General features: G+C 55.0%; 7 protein-coding genes across 7 annotated transcripts; 3 read left to right on the forward strand and 4 right to left on the reverse strand.

The window, feature by feature from the left end:
- Positions 1–641: 641 nt before the first annotated feature.
- GGS23DRAFT_336153 (leptomycin B resistance protein pmd1) lies at positions 642–5,555 on the reverse strand. Its single transcript, XM_051512997.1, has 3 exons — positions 4,919–5,555; positions 3,923–4,844; positions 642–3,817 (listed from the first exon to the last, which is right to left on the reverse strand). The coding sequence occupies exons 1-3, from the start codon at positions 4,997–4,999 to the stop codon at positions 765–767; spliced, it is 4,056 nt and encodes a 1,351-aa protein (XP_051367835.1). The 5' UTR covers positions 5,000–5,555; the 3' UTR covers positions 642–764.
- A 2,195-nt stretch (positions 5,556–7,750) lies between these two features.
- GGS23DRAFT_600691 (uncharacterized protein) lies at positions 7,751–8,281 on the forward strand (the record flags this gene model as incomplete). The annotated part of the gene is made up of 1 exon (XM_051519108.1): positions 7,751–8,281. One exon carries the CDS (start codon positions 7,751–7,753, stop codon positions 8,279–8,281), a length of 531 nt encoding a protein of 176 aa, XP_051367836.1.
- A 949-nt stretch (positions 8,282–9,230) lies between these two features.
- Positions 9,231–11,039, reverse strand: GGS23DRAFT_600692 (acetyl-CoA synthetase-like protein; the record flags this gene model as incomplete). The annotated part of the gene is made up of 5 exons (XM_051519109.1): positions 9,231–9,335; positions 9,405–10,273; positions 10,341–10,377; positions 10,437–10,461; positions 10,525–11,039. The coding sequence occupies 5 exons, from the start codon at positions 11,037–11,039 to the stop codon at positions 9,231–9,233; spliced, it is 1,551 nt and encodes a 516-aa protein (XP_051367837.1).
- Positions 11,040–11,964: 925 nt separating this feature from the next.
- GGS23DRAFT_336284 (uncharacterized protein) lies at positions 11,965–14,005 on the forward strand. Its single transcript, XM_051512998.1, has 3 exons — positions 11,965–12,745; positions 12,809–13,572; positions 13,684–14,005. Exons 1-3 carry the CDS (start codon positions 12,148–12,150, stop codon positions 13,777–13,779), a joined length of 1,458 nt encoding a protein of 485 aa, XP_051367838.1. The 5' UTR covers positions 11,965–12,147; the 3' UTR covers positions 13,780–14,005.
- A 680-nt stretch (positions 14,006–14,685) lies between these two features.
- GGS23DRAFT_607726 (uncharacterized protein) lies at positions 14,686–15,941 on the reverse strand (the record flags this gene model as incomplete). Its single annotated transcript, XM_051520096.1, has 2 exons — positions 14,686–15,836; positions 15,890–15,941. 2 exons carry the CDS (start codon positions 15,939–15,941, stop codon positions 14,686–14,688), a joined length of 1,203 nt encoding a protein of 400 aa, XP_051367839.1.
- A 4,772-nt stretch (positions 15,942–20,713) lies between these two features.
- On the reverse strand, positions 20,714–21,814 carry GGS23DRAFT_607727 (DNA glycosylase; the record flags this gene model as incomplete). Its single annotated transcript, XM_051520097.1, has 1 exon — positions 20,714–21,814. The coding sequence occupies one exon, from the start codon at positions 21,812–21,814 to the stop codon at positions 20,714–20,716; it is 1,101 nt and encodes a 366-aa protein (XP_051367840.1).
- A 2,560-nt stretch (positions 21,815–24,374) lies between these two features.
- GGS23DRAFT_336412 (glycosyltransferase family 62 protein) lies at positions 24,375–26,393 on the forward strand. The gene is made up of 6 exons (XM_051512999.1): positions 24,375–24,725; positions 24,802–25,430; positions 25,498–25,557; positions 25,614–25,694; positions 25,753–25,887; positions 25,958–26,393. The coding sequence occupies exons 1-6, from the start codon at positions 24,553–24,555 to the stop codon at positions 26,104–26,106; spliced, it is 1,227 nt and encodes a 408-aa protein (XP_051367841.1). The 5' UTR covers positions 24,375–24,552; the 3' UTR covers positions 26,107–26,393.
- The last annotated feature ends 437 nt before the right edge of the window (positions 26,394–26,830 follow it).

Genomic DNA, 26,830 nt, shown 5'->3' on the forward strand with positions numbered 1-26,830 from the left:
TTGGCGCACACCGAGGTACGGCATTCGGGTGAATGATGGCGTGGTGGGGTAATACGAACGCTACCTCCATGCCTCTTGAGATGTGCCCCCTCGGACATCCCTCTCGGCGCTGGCGATATTTCCGGCGTGGTTAGTAGGCAAGGCATGTCAAGGGAAGGGCGCGCGGCGAAGCGCCACGCGGTATTCCCTTTTGTGATGCATACACAGTATACCAAAGTATCTCTATGTACTCTGGTGCTGTAAGCACTTGCCAGACTCGATGGCGCGTATAAAATAGGTATACAGGCACCTGGTATATAGGTAGGTATATGTTAAAAACCACCTGGATTCGGCTAACAAAGGTCCATATTAGGGGCGAGTATGGAAAGGAGTTTTCTACCTTAGGCACCTACGTGAGGGGAACGCTACAGCTTAGGTGGTATCTCTTTCCACCCACCTTGATGGATAGGTACCTACAAAAACTGCTTTACGCCTGGCGGGTACGTAATAATAATGACTGGACGCAAGGAATTAGGTGATTAGTATTCGGAATTATACGGTGTTAAGCAATGTAAGTACCTACTATCTATAATATATGCCTGCCTAGGTCAGCAGCCGAAATCGCTTCGACGAACATGTCCCCCTTTCTCTATTACCTTATCCTGAGATTCGCCCACCTCCCACCCATACATACATGACACAATACGCGCGCGCGCGCCCACGAGATATACAGCTCCGCAGCGCAAAAGCGAAGAGGGAAACATAAGATTGGCAGGGTTCGCACCTTATTGCAACATCTGCTGTAAAGCGTTGATCCGGTAACTCTCGTTGCGCTCCATCAGCTCTCCATGGCTGCCCTTGTCTACGATCCTGCCGTCCTCCACCATTAGGATTACGTCGGCCTTCTGCACCGTGTGCAGGCGGTGCGTTATCGCGACGATCGTCATCCGTCGTGCGATCTTCTCGAGCCCGACTTGCACCGCCCGCTCGCTCTCGGCATCCAGCGCGCTGGTGCTCTCGTCCAGGAGCAGCAGGCTTGGGTTGCGCACCAGCGCACGTGCGATGGCGAGGCGTTGCCGTTGGCCGCCCGACAGCCGCGACCCGTTGGCTCCGCACTCCGTATCGTAGCCCTGCGGCAGCGCGGCGATAGTGTCGTGGATGTTAGCCATGCGGCACGCTTCCTCGATTTCAGCATCGCTCGCTTCGTGTCCCGGGCGGGCGCCGAGACCCACGTTGAACTTGATGCTGCCGTTGAAGAGTGCATTATCTTGCGGTACGACGGCGATGTTGTCACGGAAGTCCGCGCCCTGTCGCAGGTTTATGTCGGCGCCATTGACCTCGATCGTGCCCGCGGATGGCGCGTACATCCGCTGGATCAGGCCCATGATGGTCGACTTCCCGGCTCCCGAAGGCCCCACAAGGCCGACGAATTGGCCGGGCTGGATTGTGAAGGAAATTCCCTTGAGAATCGGCTGCTCCGACCTAGTCGGGTAGGCAAAGTGGACGTCGCGGAACCCGATGCTCATACCTGTGGTCGACGGCGGGCTCGTCCTCAACGTCTGACTCTCTCCTTCGGCTTCAACGTCGCGGTTCTGCTCCCGCCTCTCCGAATCGCCGTCGCTCAGCGCCAGAATTCGCGACGGTTTAATAAGCTTCTTGTCGCTACCGAGGTTGATGAGGCTTAGTGTCCTCGACGCTGCGCTCTTGGCGCGGGAGAACTCAGGGGCGAGAGAAAACATCTGACCCCAGAGTGCCGCGCTAACTAGCATGGAGATCTGCACGACGTAGAATTGTGTCTGGTTGTACTCGCCTCGTATGATGAGCTGCGAGCCCCACCAATACGAAAGCGCGTATATGAAGAAGCCCGTACTATTGGAGATAGACAGGTAGACGCAAGTGTGAAAGCTTTCCTTGATCATGTCTGACCGCGGGCCTTTCAACGCTCTTCGGTACCTGCTGACGATCTCATCCTCGAGCGAGAAGCTCGCTATAGTCTTGATTTGGTTGACCGCCTCTACGGTAATCCCGATCGCATTGACGTATGCTTTGTGATTCCTCTCCTGATACTTGGAGGTCGCGCGGATCTGGAGAATTCCCGCCCCGAGCAATAGGGGCACCATGGCGAGACAGACGATCGCGATCTTCCATGCGAAGATATGAGACACGATGATGGCCACGAAAAAGTTGACCAGAATCGAGAAGGTGGTGGCGATGATGCTTCCGCTAAACGCCGCCAACGAGGCACCGTCCTTTGTGATCACGCCTAGTAGAGAGGTCGGTGTCCTATTGTCAGAGTTATGCCATTCGACGCTCTGTTCCATCAAAGTCCTAAAGCTTAGGACACGGACTCGGTAGACCAGGTTCTCCGACACTCGACCGAATGCTGACCAGCTGCCTACGTTGGCGAAAAATTCGACTACCGCCATCATGAAGACTAGGCCACCAAAGAACTGGCCCAGGTACAAGATGTTTGACACGGTAGGGCCGCAGGAGCTGAGAGCACTAACGGTATGGCCGAATATCAGGCCCATCGCCGTGAACGTGCAGCCGACTATGATGGCGGTGGGCACAGCGAGGAGCAACCAGCCATAGTCTGGCCTGACCAACCAGCCCATACCAGTAATGACCTTGCTAGAGGGGAGAGAGTCGTCGATACCATCGGGTGTAGCTTGCACAGGGACGTCAACGTCTTTTACTTCCGGGTGGTCGGGCTTCTCCGATGTCACCTCTTCTTTGGTCGCAGTCGACGAGGTCGACTTTCGATTCCCTATCGTATCATCTAGGGATTCCATATCCGCGTTATTTAGGGACGATAGTTCCGAGGTCTTTCCAGTCGAGCTATTCAGTCCTTGCAGGGCGGCTAGATGGGCGAAAGCCCCGTCTTGCTCTAGGAGTCCTTGATAAGTGCCCTCTTCAACCACTTCACCGTCTCGCATGACGATAACGTTGTCGACGCGCTTGATGGTGGATAGTCGGTGCGCGATGGAAATGACAGTTCTGCCAACAGCCACACGGTCGATGGCGGCCTGGATTTTCTTCTCTGTGGCCGAGTCTAGCGCCGCTGTCGCTTCATCAAGAACCAATATCTTAGGGTCACGGATGAGCGCTCTTGCTAGGGCGATACGCTGCCGCTGCCCACCGCTCACAAGCTTTCCGCTGCCGCCAACTTGGGTGCCGTATCCTAGCTCAAGGCTGTCAATAAAGGAGAGGTCGGCCAAGCCGGCCGCCCTTTTCACCAAGGTCGCGATCTCCGCGATGGCACCCCCTCTGCTCGCTGCCTCGTTCAGAACATCACCGTTGCTTTCAGCAACGAAGCGCTGCAGCTCGGGTCCTAGGATCGCGGACTTAAGGCTCTCGTGCTCAGGGCGCGGAGAGTTCACGAGGCCGAGCGCAATATTTTCCAAGATAGAGCGGTCGAATAGCTCGGATTCCTGCTGGACCAAGCTCACAAATCCTCGTAGATTACGAACATTGAGAGACCCGATGTCGACACCATCAAACAATATCGTACCGCTGCTCGGGTTGTAAAGACGGTTGAGCAGTGCTGCAATCGTGGATTTTCCGCTTCCTGACTGACCGACTATGGCAGTGTGCTTCCCTGCTGGGAAAATCAAGTTCACGTTTTTCAAAGCTGGATTCTCGGGTCGGGACGGGTACGCGAAAGATACATCGCGTAATTCGATCGAACCGGCGGTATCCCAGGGAAGTTTATGGCCAGAGTCAGATATGCCGTCGATAGATGATATGTGCTCCATATCCCCTCGGAGTCTCTCGTAGGCGGCCGAGGCGGCTCCGAAAATTGGGAAAAGGGGAGCAAGTCCACCCAGGATGATGCAGGCTATATAACACGGACGAGATTAGAAAGCTTCCCATACCATCCCAACGGCCTTCACGCAGCAACAGGGGTGAATGATAGATGAGAAAAGCGAATCGAGAAACGTACCATCAACGAGCAGGAACACGACGGTATATACCTGACCAACTGTCGTATTTCCCTTGCCATTAAGTGCATCGGAAATCATGCGACTTCCTTGCCAGTACGCCAGGGCATTCGAGCTATAAGCGATGAAGTATAGCAGGCCAGCTTGAGTGCCAGCCACGAGGGCTTTCTTGATACCGAACTTGCGCGCGAGCGCGATGTGTCTCGCGAACTTTGCCTCGAGCCTCGGACCGGCGCCGAATGCTTGGACGACGGATATGTGCGAAAGCGCCTCGGACGCGATGGAGCTGCCGGAGGCGAATGACTCGGCGGACTTCCCGGCAAACTTCTTGAAAAAATGGCTTCCGGTCACGGTCATGAGGAGGAAAGCGGGGACGAGCGAGACGAGGATGCCCGCTAGGACGGGTTGCTTGATGAAAGAAACAATGTAGGCCGTGACGAAGAAGCTTAACTGGCCGATCATTCGTCCCACCTTCTCGCTGGTACCCGTCTGGATGGCAGTAAACTCCTCGTCTAATCGGGCGCTCACCTCGCCGGCATGTCGGTTATTGAAAAAACTTGGTTCCTGACGGAGCAGATGCTTGAAATACCGATCCCTGAGCCTGTGCATCAGGCGCTGGGACTGGATGTTCCAGCACACGGAGTGGCAGTAAATGAGGACGAACTGGGCGGCAGCGATGCTCACAAGCTGGACTATAATGCCGTTGATCGTGTCTTGATACCCAGAAGCATCGAGATTGGCGTCGACGCTACACGTCGCCGAGTTGAGGTTATCGAGGAGCTCGCCGAAGAGGATACCCATGAGCGGATAGGGGATACCGGCCGCAATTGCGCAGACCAGACCAACCGCCATGAGACCTACGTCTAGCCATGTTGGCTCTGTGCAGACGAATAGTTGGATGAATGTCAGTATTTTCTGCCAGGCCTGCGAATAGCTGGTTAGATGGCTCCCCGGCGGTACATAGATCTCGCGAGAAAGGGGCGCGGTAATCTACTCACGGTTCTCTCCTTCGTCGTTGCAGTTTCGGCCTGGCCATCAGCCTGACTTTCGGCTGGCGGGCTAGCTTTTTCTCCTGCCATGGTTAACGATGCCTCCTATATTGACGAGGATGGCCCAACCAGGCGTGCTGTCTCGTCTTCCAGAGCCGGCTTCCCTAGGTACCAGGAGGAACAGAAACGGGAGGGCGAAAAAAACAGCGAGGCCCAACATATTTCAACGAGCACGACACCCATACCCGACTGGCCGGGGAAAAAAATTCAGGCAATAGCCAAGATCCCTTGGCGCGCCCCGGACGTGCTCTGGGGCTTTCTGTGAAGACACACAGAGAAAGAGTATTGCGTTCCCGACATCGGTTGCAACCCCTTCTTCGGATCTGATACGACTTGGGATACGGATCTGATAACGATCAAGCGGAGCCATACCGGCCTATTTGCTGAATGAGACTCTACTCTCGTGTCTCAATGGCCCGAACACATGCCTTTTACGTAACCCCCTTGTTCGACCTTCTCTTGCTGGGAAAGTGATTTTTTAATTATGGCCCTTCTAGCTCTAGGGTACGGCCCCCATGAGCTGGATCTGAATATTTTTTCCATCACCCTGGCTGTTGATAAGATGATCTGATAAACCTGTAGCGACTCCCGGTCTTAGCGCGACGGGGAGGGCATGAATTTACTCATAAGTGCCTGTAGCATTGATTCAACCTAGTATTACTACTACTCTCGCCACTACTCTCGCTACTACTATGAACAGGACCTTTACCTCCTGGTTTAGACGAGTAGTTGGAACGCTCCTATGAGCAGACCCGCGAAAATTCTTTACATGGATAAATATGGCTAACTCGTCGTGATGAACAGAAACCGTGGGCTTGTCGCGCTCACAGCGTAACTTGGGTGATAAACCCTTGGCCTAGGTACTTGATAGAGGTGAAAGTAATACAGCCGAGGTCATCCCCGACTTGAACTAGGCGCCGCCTTGGAGGCAATATGGAGGTGTAGTATATTGACAAATAAACGAAGCTTCCACCCCCTGGGCCTGCGTGTTGCTAGCAGTCTTCGTTAGGCAGGCCGATCGGGCAGGTCAATCGGGCAGGCCAATCGGCGTCTAACGACTATACCTTGATCCATACATTCATAAACAACACAGATTTACTTCCCTGCCTTACCGAACCTAAGGCACCCGCCTACCCTGGGCACCTACCTACCTACCTCCCAACATACCTCGGCCAAGGTCCTTGACTGAGGAAGGGAACGCGATAGGCCGAGTCTACAGGGAAATGCCGACTTGCTGCACTTATTGCGTGCCACTGGAACCCACGGCTGCTCCCCAATCCCGTCGCCGCTATCGCCCAATCGCAAAGCAGAGATGGGAACTTGTGACGTGCTGGCAGAAGTAGGAGGTAGTAGCATACGGACCGGACGCTCTACCTAAATCAATTCGAATGGGTGTGAACCGGATGGGCGGTGCCCCGCATTACCATTCCAATGGCTGCGGACGCACGGATGGCACATTAGGCGGAAGGGCTCGATCCCTGCCTAAGAGAGGTATTCCCCGGTATACCCGGGGGTTCTGCACGTAGGTAAGAAGCAGAGAGGTAGGTAGGTGTGTGGTAGGTAGGTAGGTGGTAGGTAGGTAGACTAGCAGGCAGTGTAGGCACCTACGGTGCCATGTAGGTGGCAGGTAGATGTGTTCGCGCGAACGACCTCACTTACCCACGACCCCACGGTCGAATGAATATGGACGCACCCGAGCAAGTGGACGCCAAGCGTGAGGCGAGGTGCGCCGGAGACGGGCGAGAGCGAACCCGTGACTTGTTGACTCGACGCTCCCGCCGGATCCCGACCCCCTGCCGTATCTCGGTTCGCGCTGAACTACGATTACAAGGCAGGTCGGGAATACTTTGGATCCCGAGACATATCCGTCGTGATCGCTCTGCAGCAATCGTGATCAGGTACATATAGGTATTCAAAACCAGTGCCGCTGCTTCCTGGCATCATCGCGCCAACTGGGAATTGCGGTTCGCCGATGCTCTCGATTTATGGTAATTTAAAAAAGAATAGTAAAAGGCACTGGTGGTGGGTACTTTTGCGTTGCCTCTCTCGTCTTCCCTGCCTCTTGGCTCGACGCCGAAGCGGCGCGCGCCAAGACAGCGATCTATCGTATCGTGGGATGATCTCCAAGTCACGAGCCGCGACGGAATTGCCATAAGCTCAGCCAGGTCCCCTCCCTCGCTCTTACGGGCAGGGAGCGTGCCGCATACATACACATACGCCTACACCCCACAGCCACCGGCAAAGCTTGCACTGGCAGCGCCATGGAACTCTACCTGAGCCGCCTGGGAAGTACCTCAGAGGCGCCCTGCAAAGCTAACCTAGTCGTCGGTTGGCTTAGCTAAAAGGTTATCGTCGGCGTTGCAGCTCTGTCGTCATCGCCTGATCGCTCAGCCACCTCGGTCCCTGACTTGCCTGAGAATGTCGTGTTGCCGAGCTTCGGCGGTAAGGAGGACCCTCGAGCTCTCCAAGACGTTCATCATGATGAACGCACTTGGTACATTAATAACGCTTAGGGAGCCTCGGCACCCATTGAGGTATATATCTACGTTGCGGCGAATACATGCACTATCGTCACTAGCCATCTACCTACCTACCTACCTATATATACGCTGCCGATCATCGAGCCTGTTGCCATTGACAGCCCCCCCTCTTCATCTTTACATCACCAACAACTCCTTCCACATACCTACCTACCCACCCACACACATATACATACCGTACAAGACCTCGCCTCACTTGCTACCGAACTGTACTCTTGCAAGCTCGTCTAGCAAACGCACGATGCTCTCTCTCCACATACAAAACGAGTCCTCGCGGTGGGCAGCCCAGCAGCGCCCGCACCGCCGCGGCTACCCCGCATCATCGTCCCCCTCCGCCAATTACCCCGCGAGCGGCCGCAGCCGGCACGAAGAGGACAGCGACGACGACAGCGTGTGCGACTCCGTCTTCTCAGCGAGCGCGCGGTCCCGGCGGTCGTCGGTCTCGAGCGCAGCGTCGGACGCGGGACAGGCGGCGGCGGCGGCAGCAGCGTGGGAGCCGCCGCGCGACCCCGGCGGCGGCGCGCCCGTCGCCACGTACGCGTCGCTCGAGCAGGCCGTGGCGCAGAGCCTGCAGCGCGTCGAGGCGCAGGGCCCGCGCCGCCTGGTGACGCCCGGCAAGCTGTACGAGAACGAGGAGGACGACGACGAGATCGTCGAGGCCGACGCCGAAGAGCCTGCACCGCCCCCGCAACCGCGACCGCAGCCGCAGCTGCAGCTGCAGCACTACGAAGAGCGATACCCCCAACTGCCGGCGCTGCGGGGGCGCTTGTAGCGCTGTTCGCCCCCTCCCCCGTCGCCCCCCGCTGCCCCCGCCGCTGCTGCTGCTGCTGCTGCCCGTTGGTTGAAACGGACGACGTGACAGACGAGAGGAAGAAGGGGGGGGGAGGGGGGGGGACCAGCGAGCACAGAGAGGGAGGGAGGAAGAGGGAAGACAAAAAGAGAGGGGTTCGAAACCACGCAAAAACGCCGCCAAGCTCCGAGTCGTCGAACAAGAGCAATTTGAGTTGTCGCAAAATTTACCTTGGCGCAGTCTTGGGGTTTCTTGGGATTTTGGGTCTTATTTGTTATCGACGAGCCGAGTGCGATGTTGGCGTTTACACGGGACGGGATATGCACTGTAACGAGAGCGGCTTTTTTTTTTCTTGCCCTTTTCCTGTTGGGCCGGGAGCGGGGAATGAACGGGTGCTGGACAGTTGTACGGTCTGGCGGGCGGCAGCGTAGTACATAAGTCCGCAAACGATCCGTGGCTTTTAGTTTTCCTCTCCCTTGGTTTATTCCCTTGGGTTTTGGCCTTGCTTTTCCAGGCCTGCGGATCTACGGGATGGGAGGCATCGGACACAGAGATACCCAGACATTTAATATAAAAACGCCACCTTGTTTCCATCACAGCCCTCTCTTTTTTTTTCTTTTTTTTTTCTTTCGACGTATGAGCATCGGCTTACTGCGTCGAAGCTTCGTGACTACCGCCTCTCGGCTCACCATGTCTCACTTCTTCTGCAGGATCCCCCGGCTCATCTACTGCTCGCCTCTTTCTGTGCCCGTCTGGTCTTACATTGTAATATACGAACACCCCCTTTTCACTTCACTCCTCTACTCTCTATATATGTCTAGGACGCCTGCCCTCTGTCTCTCGCCCCGCCAACTCCACGCGTCGACGCTGATCTATGTACTGAGACGGAAACCAATCAAAAGTGCTGTGCGACACAGCTTGTCACCGCTTCTTAAAGCTTCGCCTTGGGCGATTCTTGCTTCTGCATTGCCTCCGCCACGATGCGCCTCTGGATCTTTCCCGTTGCGGTTTTGGGCATAACCTCGGTGAAGTAGACCTGCTAAGGTAAGCCTTATTGCCTCCTCTGCGATAAGGGGAAAAAAACTTTGGAACGTGGAGGACTCACCTTCTTGGGCACCTTGAATTTGACCAGCTTCTCGAGGACCCACTTTCTCAAATCATCCTGCTCGAGCTTCGCTCCGGGCTTCAGCACTATCGCGACGCCGATATCCTGGCCATATAGGTCGTCGGGGATGGCAAAGCTGACGGCCTCCGAAACAGATGGGTGCCTCGTCAGGACATTGTCCAGCTCAATTGGACTGATCTTCTCGCCACCCTTGTTGATGAGCTCCTTGATGCGGCCCGTGATGATGATGTAGCCATCTTCGTCCTTCTTACCCTGGTCGCCGGTGCGGAAGAAGCCTCCCTTGGTGAAGGCCGACGCGTTGGCGGTTGGGTTGTTCAGATAACCGCTCGTCACATTTTCGCCCAAGATACATATCTCACCCTCGGTACCCTGAGGCACCTCGTCGCCGGCATCGTTGAGAATCTTGACTTCGACGCCTTGGCCGAGCCCCACGGTGCCGGGCTTTCGTTGTCCCGGTGGTAGGGGGTTGGATGTCATCTGATGCGCGGCCTCGGTCATGGCATAGGCCTCGAGCACGGGCGCCTTGAACTTCTCCTCCAGCTGGTGGAATACGGTCGGAGACAACGGCGAGGAGCAAGAGCGGATGAAACGAATGTTGGGCAGAGGGCTCGGGGCGGGGTTCTTGAGGAGGATTTGGTGTATGGTCGGCACAGCCGTGTACCAATTGGCCCCGTGGGTGGTGAAATCGGCCCAGAAGTCCGAGGCCGAGAACTTTGCCGGCACAACCATGGAGCCGCCGGAGTAGAGGGGAGCGAGGAGGGCACAGAGCAGGCCATGGACGTGGAAGAGAGGCATGACCAGCATGGTTCGATCCTGCGCGGTAAGCTGATACGTCGACTGGATATTTTCTGCGTAATGTCAGCGCCAGCGCCATGCTGCCGAATCACTTCCGTCAAGGACTCGCCGCCGACTTACTCATGGTCCGCGTCAGGTTGCGATGTGTCAACGGAACCTACGTAAAAGAAGTTAGGCGACAGCAACTGGGACGACGGTAATTGTTCCGCAACATACGACTTTAGGCCTCGACGTCGTGCCGCTATATCGTAAGTCAGACCGGGACATCTAAAAAGGTTAAGGGTTTCCGTGTACATGGACGTACCTCGTGTGTAAGACCAGGGCGATGTCGTCTGGCTGCGGCTTGAGGACATTCTCCTTGCTCCGCCCCTGGAGCTGGCCGAGCTCCTTCACATCCAGGGCGACTTCTTTCTTCGCACCGTCCCAGTAACACTCGGCGATCGCAGCATTGAACTTGCGCGCAGCCTTGACCGACGGTGCATCGGCCTGGTATGCCCCCTGCGGCACCAACACAATTGCGGATTTGATGTCTTCGATGTAGAACTCGAACTCTTCCTGCTTGTAGGCTGGGTTTAGGGGTGCGGCGATGCCACGCTGCCAGGAGGCGGCCAGGAAGGAAACGATGAACTCGTACGAATTCACTGTAGCTATCGAGACAGGAGAGCGGTTCGTGATTCCGATAGCTGCGAGCTTGCGCTGGAAAGACAAACATTCGGCGACGAGGTCTCGGTAGGTGACGGATAGGGGTGTAGGCTTCGATGGGACGATGACGGCGACGGCGGAGGCGGCGCCATTGATGGCGTTCTGAAGGGTAGTCATGACGAGGCCGGAGTAGACGCCCGCTACTTTTTCTTTTCTGACGGGAACAGGGACAGGCTATCTAGTCTTAAAAACAGGAACAACAACACAACGCTAACGGAGGGAAAGGAGGAACGATTCACAACAGAAGAAAAAGACAAAATGAATAAGTCGAGAAAACACGCGACCCGGAAAAGCTTGCCGGCGATGGGAATGCGGGAAAACTGCTGGTGACGGAACAGGCTAGCAAGGAGACATGCAGCCCGTGTGAAGGGATCAGCGTTCTCCTGACAATGTCAATGCAGACTTGATGCTGTTCCGTAGATTTCCGGGCACACGTCGTTGGAACAGTACCAAGAGCATGTACCTGCTCCTGGCCAGCGGTAACGGGCCAGACCACGGACCCGGATCTCTCCCAGGTAACCCAACCACCTAACCTACCAGGTACCTACCTCCTAGGTAGGTTAGGTACCTCTCCTACTACGTATACATACTGTGCATCCGACTCCACGTGCATAACGACGGTTCCTAGGCAGGTACCGACCTTACCTACCGACATCCTGCTATAGGCGCCTACAAGGTACCTATTGTTAGAATGGACTGGTGGATCAATCCAAACTCCTGCTAATCCCGTGATCCCGTGGTCGACGCCTCGTCCTCCTAGAGGTGCTACTCTAGGGACACCGGCACGGAGGGAAGCGAGCGTACTCATCAGACCCGCCCGAGATACCTGCCCGGCCATCTGGCAGCTCCCGAGGCTCATTGGCCAATCAGCGTGCCGAAGCTTCAGCCAGCTCCGTCAGGTACACGTGCGCTGCCGAATACGCTAGCGTGCTAGGCATGTACGTGTACGTACTCATTCGCATTCACCAAAAAAGGGGACCAGCCTAACTGAACCTCCCCTGCCTCGAGCTGGTCGGGTCCGGAACCCAAGAATTCCACCGCAATAGCTTCGACTCGCTGATCAGGCTGGAGGGGCACGCCCGACCTCGATTAACACAACATTATCGACGGCTTCATGCCAATTGGTTGCGTCTAGTTACCGGAGATTCCATGTCTCTCTGTCGCGTCTCCTTCGAAAATACCGTCCAAAGGATATTTCGCTAGGCTCGCTGGATCTCCCGCGGACATGGTTTCTCAACAGCCGCCGCCGCGACCCGGCCTGTCCCTATACGCCAACCTCCTCGAGCCCGAGGGCGATGCCGCTGCGTCTATATCTCGTGCGCCTGTGGTATCCCAAGAGGCTCTCGACGCTGTAAAGGAGCAAGAAGCCTCCAAGAAACCTGTCGACCCTGCTCTCCGCTTCCAGCCGCACCCGCAGATCCGTCGCCCCCAACAGAAGAGTCTGAAGCCCAAACCCAACTTTCCCAAAGCCCCCGCGCCGACCATCGTCGCACATATAAGCGGTGCCGCAGCGGCGCCGGCGCCGGCGAAGACCAAGCTAGCCGATTGGGTGCCCACCGAGGAAGATGAGTATATGTACGGGACTAGCGAGAGGAGGGCACGGGGTGGGCGGAAGAAGAAGAAGAAGGCCGGGGATACGCCTTTCGAGACCGACTGGGATGAGATTTATGACCCTTCGAGGCCTACAAACGTAGATGAGTATTTACGAAGCGACGAGCGCATCCAGGAGGTGCGCGAATGGAAGGATCTCTTGTACAGGCACAGACAACCCGAAAGACATGGAAGTTGGGACAGCGAAGAGGAAGAAAACAGGTCAATACAGAGTAAGTCAAGTAACCTGAAATAGCCTCCCCGTCACACCTTGCTAACACATTGACTATTCCTAGACCAATTTGCGCCCCCAGCCTCATACTCCTTTGCACCCCCGCCGCCATCCCCCCCACGAGCTACTATACCAGACGACAAGACGGGCGATGATGCTTTTGCCCGCCGACTGGCCCTCTCTCAAGCCAATGCACCCCCATTACATTCACCAACGCCGCCGCCGCCGCCACCTACCGAGCCAGAGTCTGCAACTATATCTCGTGCGCCAGTACGGTACACACAACCGGAGGTGTCCCCTGACCGCCCCGGACCGGACGCGATAGACGCGATGGACGAGGATGAAGACGAATACGTTCCTCCCGAGCCTAACTCCGAAGAAACATCCGAGCCTCGCACCAACCGGCCGGGCCAGAAGGGCTTCGCGGCGCGGCTCATGGCTAAGTACGGGTGGGCCAAAGGGCAGGGCCTGGGCGTCGACTCGAGCGGCATCGTGCAGCCGCTGCGGGTCCAAGTCGAGAAGCGGAAGAAGAAGCCCGACTCGGAAGGCGGCGGGTGGGCCGAGCCCGGCGGACGGGGCCGCATCATCGTCTCGAAGACGGGCAGCGGGTCGCAGTCCGAAAGCAAGTTTGGGCTGATGAGCAAGGTCGTGGTGCTGCGGAACATGCTCGAAGGCATGGAGGACCTCCAGGCCGAGATGGAGTCCGGGCTGGGGCAGGAGATCGGCGAGGAGTGCGGCGACAAGTACGGCCGCGTCGAGAGACTGTACATCGACGTCGAGGGCCGCCGTGTGTACATCAAATTCACCGACCAGGTGTCTGCTCTAAGGGTAAGTTCACCCCCCCCCATCCCCCCTTCCCTCTCCCACGCGCTCGCCACAATACCACTATCTGTTCTTCGCGAGCCGGGGCGGTCTAACGGCGTCGTCCACGTCGCGCAGGCAGTAAACGCCCTCGAAGGCCGCATATTTGCTGGGAACACGATCGAGCCCCAGTTCTACGACATCGACAAGTTTGAACAGAGGATCTACGAATGAAAGACGTGAGGGTTTTCAAACCAGGGAGTGCCCTACCTAGCCTTGGAGAAAGTCGGAAGAGAGAGGTGGGCGAATCGTTAGGGAGCCCTCGCCTCCGGTGACCCGCAACGGAATGATCAACACCCTCCTTTCATAGTCTGATTTCATACGGCCTCAGTGCCTATTTCTAAGGGCGACAAGATGGGAATGTCGAGGGTGGCTGAGTATGGGCCCGTGTGCGCTCGCGATATACTATAGCCGAGTCAGGTAGAACAGCCGAAATGGAATGCGAATAGCAATACAAACCAACGTATTCAAAACTACCTAAGCATGGCAGGAACCTCGTACATCGCGATACTGAGGTTCATTTTTTCTTTGTAACGATAGCGCTCAACGTATAGCCGTAGAACGTGGAACAGCGCAATGAATACACCTTAACACCTAGGATAGCATCTCCTTAAATGGGATTCACATGTTGCGGCACGCACCTCCTGGGCGAGATATTCGAAAAGACGGAGACCCTATTCATTATTCCTACTATTCCGGCGCACGCCATGCTTCGCCCAAGTCTAATCGCATCAAGCCGTCAACTACGTCGCTAATAACGGCATGCAACCCCTTCCCATCCCACAGCATCCCAACCTTGACAATTAAAAGTACTTGCTAAGCGCAAACGACGAAGCCAGCTATCGAAGCAGGGGGGAGGAACAGTCTGACCGGCCAAGGGATACACCAGACACAGAAACCTCAAGAATTTGCGTGACAAACCCAACTTTGCCCAAGTAGCTTTTGCATCAGTATTAAGTCTAGCGATCCTCTACACGAAGTCCTAGACACAAGGTGTAACTTATGAAATGACGACGATTCTTATAACACTGGAAAAGAAGCCGTCAAACACAACCCCATTTCAGTCCCACAATCCGCCTCCTACAAGAATACAGTGAAGAATGCACCAAGAGCGGTGAGCGCGAAGAGTGTGGGCGTGCTGGCACTGATAGGCGAGGCGGCGCTGTCCGGGTTGTTGCTCGATCCGGAACCGCTGCTATCAGCATCGGAGGTGTCGTTGTTGGCATTGGCGTTGTTGCCCGTGCAGCTGAAGGAACCTTGAACCACACCGCCCCTCAAACCACTCAGGTTGGAGCAAGCGTTCTCAATATCCTCGGTGCTGGTGACTTCGAAAGCACCCTTGACATCTTCCAGAACGGGGAATTGGACATTGGTGAAAGAGCCTCGGACCTTGACGGCACCGCCAATCTCTTGGAGGCCGCTGAAACCGTCGAGTCTCTCGAGGGCCGTGTTGTTGGCAATCGTGAAACCACCACCAACGCGACGCAGGTTGGGGAGCGAAACGTTGGTCAGTTGCGCGTTACTAACAAAAGACAAATCGCCATCCTGGATCTCAGTAAGGTTCGGAGCGATGAAGGTGGAGAAGCCGTTAGAGTCAAAACGCATTGAGCCGTTGACAGTGCGAAGAGAGGGAGCAGAGAACGACGTGACGTTGGCAATCGTCATGTTAGCGATCCATGTCAGGTTGGGCAATTCGAAGGTAAGGTTGGCAGCATTGGCCTGCACCTGTAGAGTGTTGGACAAGGACTTGATGCTAGATGAGAACCTTGCTAATCGTCGGTTGTTGTTGATATTGATGTCGGTAACAGTCTCAACATTGATACCCTCAATCGTCTGCAGGAAAGTATCAGCGATCACAACACTCTGGGCCCTGGTAATGCCGGGGGTGCCAAAGTTGATGCTGTTCAGCGCGCTCAACGTGACCCAGTCGATGCTCCCGACTGAGCTGAGACGTTGAAAAGATAGGCTGTTCAATCTCGTCACATTTCGCAGCGCGAAAACACCCCCGATCGTCCGCAGAGAACTGCTTTGCAGGGTTTCGAGCAGACCGTTGTTTTCTGCTCTCAGATCACCACCAATCTCTCGGAGGCTTCCACCAAGGTCGACAAGTCCAACTACGCTCCTGTCGATAACCACATTTCCATCAACAGTCTCACAGTTGGCGAGTTGAGTGGCATCGGCCTGAGATCGGATAGTGGCTGTCGTGTCGTCACAGCTTATGCCCATGACGCCTGTGGCTCAAGGTTAGAACAGGAGAGTTGTTTCTGAGCAGTTTCGGACTAACCGGACGCCATTCCAAGCGCCGCGACGGCGGAAAATAGTTGCTTGCTAAGCATCTTGTCCTGGAATTCAGTTAGCGATCAAGGTAAGTATCGAAAACTACGTGCATCAACCAATAAAGATCTCCAGGCTGCGGGCAAAAAGAGGCCGCCGAGTCGGGTTGGCTGTCGATTGACTCTGGCCAGGTCGTGAGAGTTGACGATCTTGGACACATCATGGAACAAAACACAGGTCTTCATAACTATAGCCAGCCGACCGCAACGCAGGATCACGCCAATCTTTTCGGCCGTCCAGGATACTTATATGGCCGCCCTGTATCCGACCAATGCCATTGTTCTGGTGGATTCTCGAAATGTAGTCGTGTCCCACGCTGATCACGATGTCTTCTGAGCAACTCGTTGAAACGACGCCGGTAAACCCAGGTAGGCTTCCCGATTGGAGTTCAACGCGACAGCGTAGTGGAAGCCGAGTTTATGTTCCCCGATGGCTGATGGGCTACGGTCGTCTGGATGGAACGCCTTCGATATTCCTGACACTGGATGCGCGGTAGATGAGGAAAAAGTGTACTAACCTGTTGATGTTGATGTTCGAGATCCAATATACCACCCAGTGACCCCAATATTCTGTCAGGCACCTTCTCAAAAACCGATCCTCCTCCAAATGCGTGCACGAGTCGACACGGTTTAGAATCCGAAAATCGAGTGGTGCCTTGTTATCCTAATGATGTTGTTTTGATGGCTGCTAGGAGAAACTGTTGCGTGGCGGATTGTAGGTAAACAAGAGAGCGGGTGGAAAATGAGAAACGGCTATTAAAGAGGAACGAGGAAGTAGATTGAGCGAGTGCCCTTCCTCTTCTACGATGGAATATTATTGCCAAACGAATGAATCCGAACGAGAAGGAGGAAGATGGAAGAGGGAGAATCAGGGAAAGCCAGGACAAGAAAAGGCCGAAACGTTTAGGAATTCGACTGATGATGGACGGGGTGGCTGCTTTTTAGGGGAGGGGTGTGCGAAGACGCAGGGAAGGGGGATCAAGGTGGGCCCTTTTTTTTAAGGGGCTGACCCGTACAGTGCGGGCAGGAGATGGGCTGGTTACGTGAAGCCACAGCGACCAGGACCCAATAGGTCTAGCGACGACACCCGTGGCACAGGCCACGGATCTGCACCAATTTCAAGCAAGTCAAGGCAAAACCTGGAAGCGGACTGGGGTGTGGTTGCCTGATCTTCGGCGGCCCACGGAGGATACCATGTACATGGGTACATGCCCGATAGCCAGGTACCGGAGCTTCGCGGCAGCAGCAGTATGTAGGGGGGGGGGGGATATGGGACCACGCTAGATTACCGCAGGTACCTGAATTTTTACATAGGTGGAGTCGCCTACGAATAGACACAGCATCCGAACCTACCTGCCCAGGCACCTAGATAGTGTATTTGTGTGTACATTCAATACATATGCTACGCCCACCCTGGCGAATACTTATACCACACCTCCCACCCCTTCTTTGTGATAAAGCATGTCCCGTCTTCCTTGACGACAACAGCATGCCTACCAGGTACATAGGTGTGTACCTCCATGCGCCAGTACACAACACAACACAATACCACACTACACCACACCCACACACGCATATAAATATCTACACACTGACGCGCCGTCCAGATATGGCAGATGGCTGGCGTGGAATAAATGGATGAACAGATGGATGTAGCAAGGTCTAAGTAGGGTGACAGGTATGTACGTGTATGAGTATAGTATACTTACCGAGGTAATGCGATATTACCTAGGTACCTCTACGTTGGTACCGAAGGCACGCTCCTCTACCTCATTAGCGTTGTGGATGAATACGAACATTATCAGTACATATTGGGCCATACACACCACCGCACACACACACACACCTTCGTCGTATTCTCAGCGCGGCGGTTCTCATGCCTTATCCAGGCCAATCAGCAGCATTTTGCCCCCTTTGCGCAATTGGAGACCAGCCAACGAAGCTCGCGGGTTTTCCCCCTCTTTTTGCGAAAACAAAGAAAGAGAGGCGGCTTACGAGGCCTCCATTGTACACACCTCTATCCCACGCAGTTATACCACTAGTAGTATAGGAACGTATATGCAGGCTATATGCACCTGGGTACGTACGTACGTACAATGCGTATGTACCCTGCTGACGCGCCGCACCGTATCAGCGTGCTCCGCGAGCCAAGGGAGCAAGGGTAAGGAGGATATGCTCCAGAAACACAGTGTCGCAGTCTTCCCTCTCGAGCGATCCAACCAGCAAGATTGGCACCATATTTCTCGATAGACCGGACCCAGCAGAGGCAAGGGAATTGTTGCATGGCTTGGAACACCCATCCGCCCGCTCCGTCCGCTCCCCGAAAACGTAACAACTTGCAGGATCGCGTTCCCGCGAACAGATTGGCGACCTACTAATAAGCATTCTAATCCTCTCGCACCAAAAATACCTACCTGCCCCCTCCTTCGCCTCTTCGCCATTCTAGAAGTGTTTCGATCTTTGTTTCACGTAGCACCCTGCCTCAGACTTGGGCGGCCGCAGCAGGCGCGGGAACGCAAACTTGACGAGTCCATCGGTTTACCCACCCATCGACCGATAGCCCGGAGTCAGCTATGGAATCTCGGCCCCGAGATGGCCGAAGTTGTGGACTTTCGCCAGCGAGGCCTCTGCCAGAGCGTCGTGCCGCATAGGAGTAGAGTACAGGTGGGTACTGAGGTCGCTAGGAGGCAGGTTAGCCACATGCACGTACTCCAGCTGGGAGATGGTAGCCTACTTGCCCTATTCGAGAATCTCGCCTGCGACATGTGAGTACGGGGGCGGTAGATACGAGCAGAATACGTAAGCTATCTACAGATGCCGTGGCCGTCTCCTGCCCGGCTCCCATGAAGTTTGGAACGTCGTGTTGCAGGATCCCACCCTAACGATAGGAGATGGGGTGGAGGAGGTATTACCTGCCTATGCGTCGAAAATACCTACCTACCTACCTACCTGCCTGCGAACTTGCGGATGTAACGTACATTCGCCACGATAAACCATTGAAGGTAGGTACCTTTATTGTGCGTACGTACGTGCTACGTATCAGATAGATCTATGGATGCTGGAATTATCCGTATGTGGGGGTATCTCGACCTCTGTATGCGTACGTACGCACGATGAATGTATGTACGGTATCCTAGAGTCTTGCATTATTGCCTCTCTAAGGTCGATAGTCTCCACGCATCAGAAACGCGTGCACCGACTAGCAGTACCGAATATAATGATTGGTTCCCGAGCCAGCTCCCGGTTGCGCGCGGATCTCGATTAATAAGACATCAGAGTCCCCACTGTGGGAACTAACAAGAGCAAAGCTCACGGCACCACCGGGCGGCCGGGTGTGCATACATACATGCTCCCTCCTATAGTATCTAGGTCCGACCCGCTCGCACCCCCTCTCCCTTTCCTGTCGACGAGATAGAATTCTCCAGGCGGGTAATCTACGTATGCGTGTGTCCCGTAACTCCGTTGGTATAGTCACTACTACGTAGATAGTATGCTGCACATCGACCTTTGGACCCATCGGTAAAAGGAGTGAGTTGCGGGCGTCAGAAGCTTGGTTCGCACACTAGAACGGATTTAGAGGACCAAACCTCTTAGCAGGCGTCGTTCAACGCTCTTTCTCACATCGTATTCTCGCCTACTCTTCCTCTTGTTTTTTTCCTTTTTTTTCGGGGCCTTAGGACTAGGACGACAGAACGAGTCAGACATTCAACAAGAGGATATGTGATTTGGAGCCAACATCCGAGATATCCACCCCTAGCGGACGGCTGTGGGGACGCGTCCCCCTTATTATGCAACAGACCTAATCACGATTGAGCACTGTCCGGTTACACATACCATACACATACGCACTTATGGTACATACCGACTTCTACGATAACTGACGGAGTGCTGTCGCTACTACTACCTCTTCTTCACGCACACGTCTTAGTCGTTGTTCGTCCAACTGCACCACGGATGTGCTATTAGCCAACGTCCCAAGTCCGATCTCCGCGATCTACACTAGCAATTTCGGTGTGGACGTGGTGAGATCCAACGACGGTCCCTTGGTGATGACGCGAGAGAATCTTCAAGCTCCCAAAAGACCGGTGGCTGAAGCGTTGTACCTACATGGCTTTCCCCATACAGGAAGCCGAAGCCTGGCGTGTCTCGTCACCAGGGTTACAGAATAGTGCTACAAGTCAACAGCCTGTATGAGTAAGATCCATGCCTCCCTCCCTCTTCCCTCCCCCTGCCGTCTCTCGCGGCTTCCGTGGCTCTTGCGTAGATATCACACAACTCCTCGAGTCGTGAGGGCCACAGCCGTGGCATCTCGGCTAAAATCCAGTGTCTCCGGCTGGCGACGACTATCCGTCGCACGCCTGCCTACGTATCAGAACCGCAGAGCGGGCCTGTAAGAATGGCCGCCGTGATCCCCCCGACTACCGTGGACGTCATTGCTAGGGGGGGTTCTGCTACCCAGTGTCGAACATCTAGGAGTACATGTATACCGGTGATCTCCCCTAGGAATAAAGATAGCAATTTTCGGTTTCGGGGTCCCAGGTGCGGGAGCGATGAAAAGTATGGAGCCATCGATGTTTATGTATATCCTCACGAAAGGCTACCCGAGAAGCCTTTCTCTCCTTCTGGCCTCGGGTGGAGCAGGCAGGTGGTTGAAATGATTGGGAGACGGAAGGTGATGTGCATTATGGGTTAGGCGATAGGCCGGGCTCATCCATTGCCATTGACGTAGTCGACAAGATCGCGATCGGCCGGGCGGGCCTACTGGGATCGTGACTCTACTCTAGTGTGCTGATATCTGTCTCTTCCACTTTCCACATGTACCACATGAAGACGCTCCGGTACGGAGCGAACTTGTCGGAGATCTGCTTCATCTCCTGTTCTGACATGTATTTCCACTTGCCGCCGCCCTTGCGTTTCAACTTGGCGACGTCGCGCCCGACGAACGCCGCCATCCCTCTCTGCACGCCCAGGTCGCCGAGGGAGAAGATGTCCATCTTCTTCAGGCCGAAGCACGCGAACATCTCGACGGACCACTGACCAAGCCCGCGCACCGCGATCAGCTTCTCCAGGACGACCTCGTACGGCGCGTCCACCAGCAATTGTGCACTCAGCTCGCCGCTGGCAAACTTCTCCGCCAGCCCCTGCACGTATTCAGCCTTGCGCTGCGAGAGCCCCGCCGTACGGAGCTCATCGATGGGGCGTGTCGATACCTGGGACGGATGCGGGAACTTGCCGTCGTTTTCAAACAAGTCTACGAACCGCTTCTTGATCGCCTTGGCGGCTGCTCCTGTGACTTGCTGCGAGATGATGCCGCTACAGATGGCCTCGAACGGGTCAATCTTCTCGCTCAGCCCTGCGGGGGAGAAGATGTGGCAGTGATGCTTCTCGATCAGCGGTTTCATCCGCGGGTCGACACTGATTAGGTGCTTGCATGCCTCCTCTAGAATATTGGCGGTCGTTATCTGGCTATCTGGTGTCTTGGACGGTGAGGTATTCCTGGTCACGACGCGAGATGTCTCCGGAGACAACAGCGTTGCATTCGTGGCATTTGGGTCGGCCAGCCGTCTCACAGCCGCCGCTTTCGGCTTCGGAGTCTCGTAAACGGTGACGGGCTCGCCGCCACTCGCTGCCGGCGTTGTAGGCGGAGGAGTGGTGGCCTTCTTAACGCGGCGCTTCCGGGGAGTCGCTACCGCCGCCGTGGCTTCTTCTAAAGCCTCCTCATCTACAGCCTTCTGTGATGTATCTAACGCCGCTTTCCTTTTCCGTCCTCTCGGTGCGGGATCGGGCGCAGAGGCGGATGCAGGCTGTGACGACGCCGATACCGATACCGATGTTGATGCCGCCGCGCTCAACCGCGCAGATCTGCGTGTCGCCATTTTCGCCACCTGGTGACACCTCAACAAAGCCTCCGTGGGCTGCCGGTTGCGATATCCTAGCGAGTACGGAGACCGGTAGTGCTCCACGAGCGCGTTGCCGAACGTATCAATCCTACAACCCCAGAACGCGATGTTTGAGGCTTGGCGTTGCTCTACCCTCGCATTGAATATATAGACGCCGAATTTGGATCCGCTGAAAACAACTGCCCTTGCGGATTTGGCGGAGAGGCGCATGCGATACATAAAGGGAGAGAGCTTAGCGTGGTTTCTCGTCGCCCCTACGCAGACAATTCGTGCGAACCGCGCAGAGTGACCGGCATGAAACGCCAAGATGGGGAAGAGGAGGCCGACCTTGTCAGCAGTAATCACCTACTGCCGCACCGAACGGCAAGTAGCGACAGCGATCCTGAAGCTAGGCGTTGCACGAAGGACGAAGAGCGAAGAGCGAACATTCATTAGTATTGACCAAAGAGGTGGCTGTTGCCCGTTGTCGAATACTTATACCCTCTAGACCCCGGCGCCGTGCATGGTCGCCTAGTCTGCTCCTCTACGCCCTTTGCTCGCGCCATCTCCCAAGTATGTAAGATATGAAGAGGGCGGAACCAATAGGATAAGATGGCAGCCTTACGCGTTGCCAGTCGCTTCCATGACTCACCTAGGGGAATTCGATAATGGGCGACGGGAAGCAAATGCAAGCTTCTCATCCGTCGACATGGTTTGTCTCCGCCTCCGGTGGTATACACTCATACTGCTGTTATTCCGGTACGATGTTGACGGGTAACTAGCTCTTATAATCACCTACACACGAACACGCACATATATGTACACATGCACACAGCCCTACCAACGCAAGGAACCACAGTTTCCCGCTACTAGGCCTCAGACGCGTATTCTCGACTAGCATAACTTGTTCACGCTGTCTTCGCCAATGGGCGGACGGACACCTGCAATGATACATACCCTTACCCTGCCAAGGGGCCAATAAAAGAAGATGGAGTTGATCATCCGCGCCCGTGACCTGTCGCCGGTCACGTCGCTTCGCAATAAGCATCGGGACAATTGGGAATGGACAATTGGAAATACCGGCTGAGAATGTAGGGGGAAGGGGGGGGAGAGGTTTCTCGCCATCGGTGGCCGTCTCTCTAGGTCATGCTGCAATCATGTGCACCCCTGCAAGGTTCTGAACACGAAAAAAAGGTCGTATACGGATAGGGAGGTGCTTGCCTGGAAATGGACTGCCAATGTATGGTTTAAGGTAATGCTGCAGACGGGCTACATGTGTTGCGTTGTCTTAAGACTGAATCAATCATACCTAGTTTTTGCCTTAGCGAGGAAGACACGCAAAAGGGTCAGGACCTGACGATAGCGGTCGGTATTTGTTGCAGTCGGCGGAGGTTGAAATAGCAGGTGGTTGGAAAGGTGTCAATACTCTCTCCATGCATCATATATTGCCTATATAGGTATGCAGCGTACCTATGTAGGTACGAGGTATATTAACAACATCCATACCTTTTATTCGCTTAGGCACATTAGGTACTTGTGTGTTGCGTGTATCCTGGGCGGCAGCGAGAGGTTAGGTGCCTGCCTCTAGGTACCTACCCAGGTAAGAGGTAGGTAATGCAGGAGGTTAGAGGCATGTTGTTCCCGGCATCTTCAGTACAATTACCTAATTAGCACCGGCATGTTATCAATTTGATTATAGGAGAGGGAGACGAGAGCGTCAACTAAATGCCCCCACAGCCCGAAGCGTAGGTACGTGCAGAGCGTAAGGGGAAAAGAGGCTGCCAACATGTAAACCCGACGATGCTGTGCTAAATTAAGCAGGAACCTCGGCCCATCACGCCAGCAAACTACCTAATACTTCCTGGGTATCGATTCGCAACTTTTGTTCCGGGCGTGATAGCGCTACCTGTTAGAGCCCTAGGTTTCCTCCGCTCCCCTCGCCTGCTTCACCTCTAAAACCGCGAGCACCCCCTATGGGCCCTATAGAACCTACATCCTGGGGGAGGAGAGGGGGGTCTTTGGGTAGGTACCTAACATAATGTAAGGTTCAGGGCCACCTTACCACCTACGTACATGCATAGGCTAGGTACATGCAACTCATCGAATACCTCGATACTCGTCTGGTTATTACTTGCCTCGCAAGTACCTTATCTTGCCAAGGTACACAGGGGGCCTTACTTCCATGCCCTGTCTTTAGTGCTTGGTGTCCAGTGCGTGTGATCCCAGATCTCGAGCCGCTGCCGCCAGCACAACTTCCGTGTCAACCAAACTTATCTGCCTGTCTGTCATCATCAGCACCAAACATACAACTCCTTACCACCCCCATCTCGATTTTTTTTCTCTTCCCCCCCCTAGGACCAGCTCGTCCCGTTTTTTGATTCCCCCCCGCGCCAATCCAGCGCATAAATCCTCGGTACCGGTTTGCACACAGTCACAATCGAGGGCCGACCGCGAGAGGCTAGATAAAAATCCTGCCTTTTCGCCCGCGCTTCCGGCTGGACTGAGACAACTGCTACACCCGCCGATAGATTTTCGCTTGCTATCTCGTCGCCTCGCCTCGTCCGTCTGAGCGTCGTGTCGCTCCATCGACCTGTGCCACCCTGAGCGAGGCCGGCCTAGGAACCCACGAGAGCCAGCCTCCTTCCTGGCACCGAGGTGTCGACTTCTCTTCCCTTTCGGTCGCTCGCTACTGCGCAATATCGGGGTGGTGCCCAGGGCCACCCGAGGAACTGAGGATGCTTCTTCCTAAAGGCGGCATCACTTGGAAGTCTACAAAGGGCCAACTTCCGCCCCTCAGAGCGCTGTTGATATTTTTAACGAGGACGCGCGTTCTCTTGTCTATCGCTATCGTCGGCATCATCGTATTACTATGGCGCGGCATCAGGACTTCGGCGAGTGAAATGCAAAGGTATACTCTGCCGTCTGCTGGGCTCGTTACCCAACGTGAAGATCTTGCTAACCCGGCTACTCCCTCACGCTCGCAGCTTCTACTGCTGGGGCCCTTCTAAACCGCCTATGGACATGACTTTGAACGATCAACAGGCGTGGCATGCCCACTTACAAACCCCCGTCATCTTCAACCCCCACTCCCCGATAACCATCAACGAATCTTCGGTGACGCATGTCGACTTGAATGGGATCAAGTCGACACGCCAAGCTCTCGATAACGAAGAGCGAGTCCTGCTCCTGACGCCTCTGAAAGACGCTGCGCCGTACCTCTCCAAGTACTTCGAACTCGTCGCCGAGCTGACCTATCCCCATCGCCTTATCGATCTCGCTTTCCTTGTCGGGGACTCCCGCGACGACACCTTGGCGGTTTTGGGTATGGAGCTGGATCGTATCCAGAAGCGCCCGGATCACATTCCGTTTAATAGTGTGATGGTTGTGGAGAAGGACTTTGGTACTCAGCTCAGCCAGTCTGTCGAGGACCGGCATAGCTTTGAGGCCCAGGGCCCACGACGAAAAGCTATGGGCCGCGCTAGGAACTATTTGCTGTCGGCAGCGTTGAAGCCGAACCATTCGTGGGTGTATTGGCGTGATGTCGACATCGTGGATAGCCCCAAGAGGATCCTAGAAGACTTCATCGCTCACGACAGAGACGTTCTCGTTCCAAGTACGTCGACAATACCGCTAGCCCAAGAGAGCCTTTTCCGTCTTGGTTCCGTTCTGACTTATTCTAGATATCTGGTTTCATCGCTACGAGGGCGAGGGCGACAACAAGTATGACATCGAAGGCAGATGTGAGTTGTTCGACCTGTGGCTGTCGAGGACGTCGAGGCTAACATTGGTCGCTTAGTCGACTATAATTCCTGGATCGAGTCTGAGAAGGGCCTCAAACTCGCTTCCAAGCTTGATAAGAACGTGGTTTTGGCTGAAGGTATGTGCCTTACCCCTTCGGGCGCCGCAGGCCGACCACTAACACAGCGCCGTCATAGGTTACAAGCAGTATGATACCGGCAGAACATACATGGCACGGATGGGCGACTGGCGGAACGACCCAGACGAGGAAATCGAGCTCGATGGAATTGGTGGCGTCAACATCCTGGTCAAAGCCGACGTCCATCGATCAGGTTCGTCCCAAGATGCTGCCACGCGAGCAAGCCAGAGAGGCCGCATGAAGACTAATGGTAAAATGTGTAGGTATCAACTTTCCGTGTTACGCGTTTGAGAACCAAGCCGAGACGGAAGGGTTCGCCAAGATGGCGAAACGAGCAGGCTACAAGGTTATCGGCCTGCCCAACTACGTCGTCTGGCATATTGACACGGAAGAGAAGCCCGGAAACGCATAGACTAACAAACTTCACCCTCCCGAAACGATCCATTTTTCCTTGGTTGCACATTCGCATTCCTTCGGTGGACGAAGTTGGTCCACCGATCGCAGGCTTTCGATGTCCGTATAGGGCAGGGAACGTAATACGCGTACGAGAGAGCTTATGACATTGGCTGCATCACCCACCAGAAAATATCAGACACGTTTGGCAAAGGGGCGTTGGGAAAAGGATTGGATATTCGATTCTCATACCACCAACCACCCCCCCCCCCTTTTTTTTTCCCTCCTTTTTCTTTCTCCGGCATAGCATTCAAAGAAGGAAGGGGGTGGAAGGTCTGGCAAACCTATACTGGTAAACGCGCGTCATCCTTGGGCAACTCCGCCTTGAGTCCCTCTCCATCTCGATCTCGATTCCGCCGACCTGCCACCCCGTTTCCGCCTCGACGTCTTTTGCGCTGCTCACGTATTGGTTGGTTGAGTTGGACTGGGCCTGTGAAACTTTTGTGCTTAGGAAAGGGCACAACGGCATGTTATGACTGGGGCGTCGGTGAAACTTGTGCTGTAATAGAATTTGGCCATTCATATTGCCGCATATGAATTCGGAAGGCAAGGCAAAGGTGCGCGTTTGGGCATGCGCCAGGCGTGCCGGACTGGATGCGACATCTCATTGGCAATGTAGCTTGTACAGAATTGGAACCTCGGCCGCGGGAGGCTGTAGTTTAAGATCAGACCGTGAGGGGGCT

The sequence above is a fragment of the Durotheca rogersii genome, assembly GCF_024521655.1.
Source record: "Durotheca rogersii strain YMJ 92031201 chromosome Unknown GGS23scaffold_36, whole genome shotgun sequence".
Lineage (NCBI taxonomy): Eukaryota > Fungi > Ascomycota > Sordariomycetes > Xylariales > Xylariaceae > Durotheca > Durotheca rogersii.

Excerpts from the sequence above, each read along its gene's own strand:
- GGS23DRAFT_336153 (XM_051512997.1), bottom strand. The coding sequence starts at position 4,999 with ATGGCAGGAGAAAAAGCTAGCCCGCCAGCCGAAAGTCAGGCTGATGGC. Across the intron at positions 4,845-4,918 it reads CAACGACGAAGGAGAGAACC|GCCTGGCAGAAAATACTGAC; the intron begins GTGAGTAGATTA and ends AGCTATTCGCAG. Across the intron at positions 3,818-3,922 it reads CGTGTTCCTGCTCGTTGATG|CCTGCATCATCCTGGGTGGA; the intron begins GTACGTTTCTCG and ends CGTGTTATATAG.
- GGS23DRAFT_336284 (XM_051512998.1), top strand. The coding sequence starts at position 12,148 with ATGGTTTCTCAACAGCCGCCGCCGCGACCCGGCCTGTCCCTATACGCC. Across the intron at positions 12,746-12,808 it reads AGAAAACAGGTCAATACAGA|ACCAATTTGCGCCCCCAGCC; the intron begins GTAAGTCAAGTA and ends GACTATTCCTAG. Across the intron at positions 13,573-13,683 it reads ACCAGGTGTCTGCTCTAAGG|GCAGTAAACGCCCTCGAAGG; the intron begins GTAAGTTCACCC and ends CACGTCGCGCAG.
- GGS23DRAFT_336412 (XM_051512999.1), top strand. The coding sequence starts at position 24,553 with ATGCTTCTTCCTAAAGGCGGCATCACTTGGAAGTCTACAAAGGGCCAA. Across the intron at positions 25,558-25,613 it reads GTATGACATCGAAGGCAGAT|TCGACTATAATTCCTGGATC; the intron begins GTGAGTTGTTCG and ends TTGGTCGCTTAG. Across the intron at positions 25,888-25,957 it reads AGCCGACGTCCATCGATCAG|GTATCAACTTTCCGTGTTAC; the intron begins GTTCGTCCCAAG and ends TAAAATGTGTAG.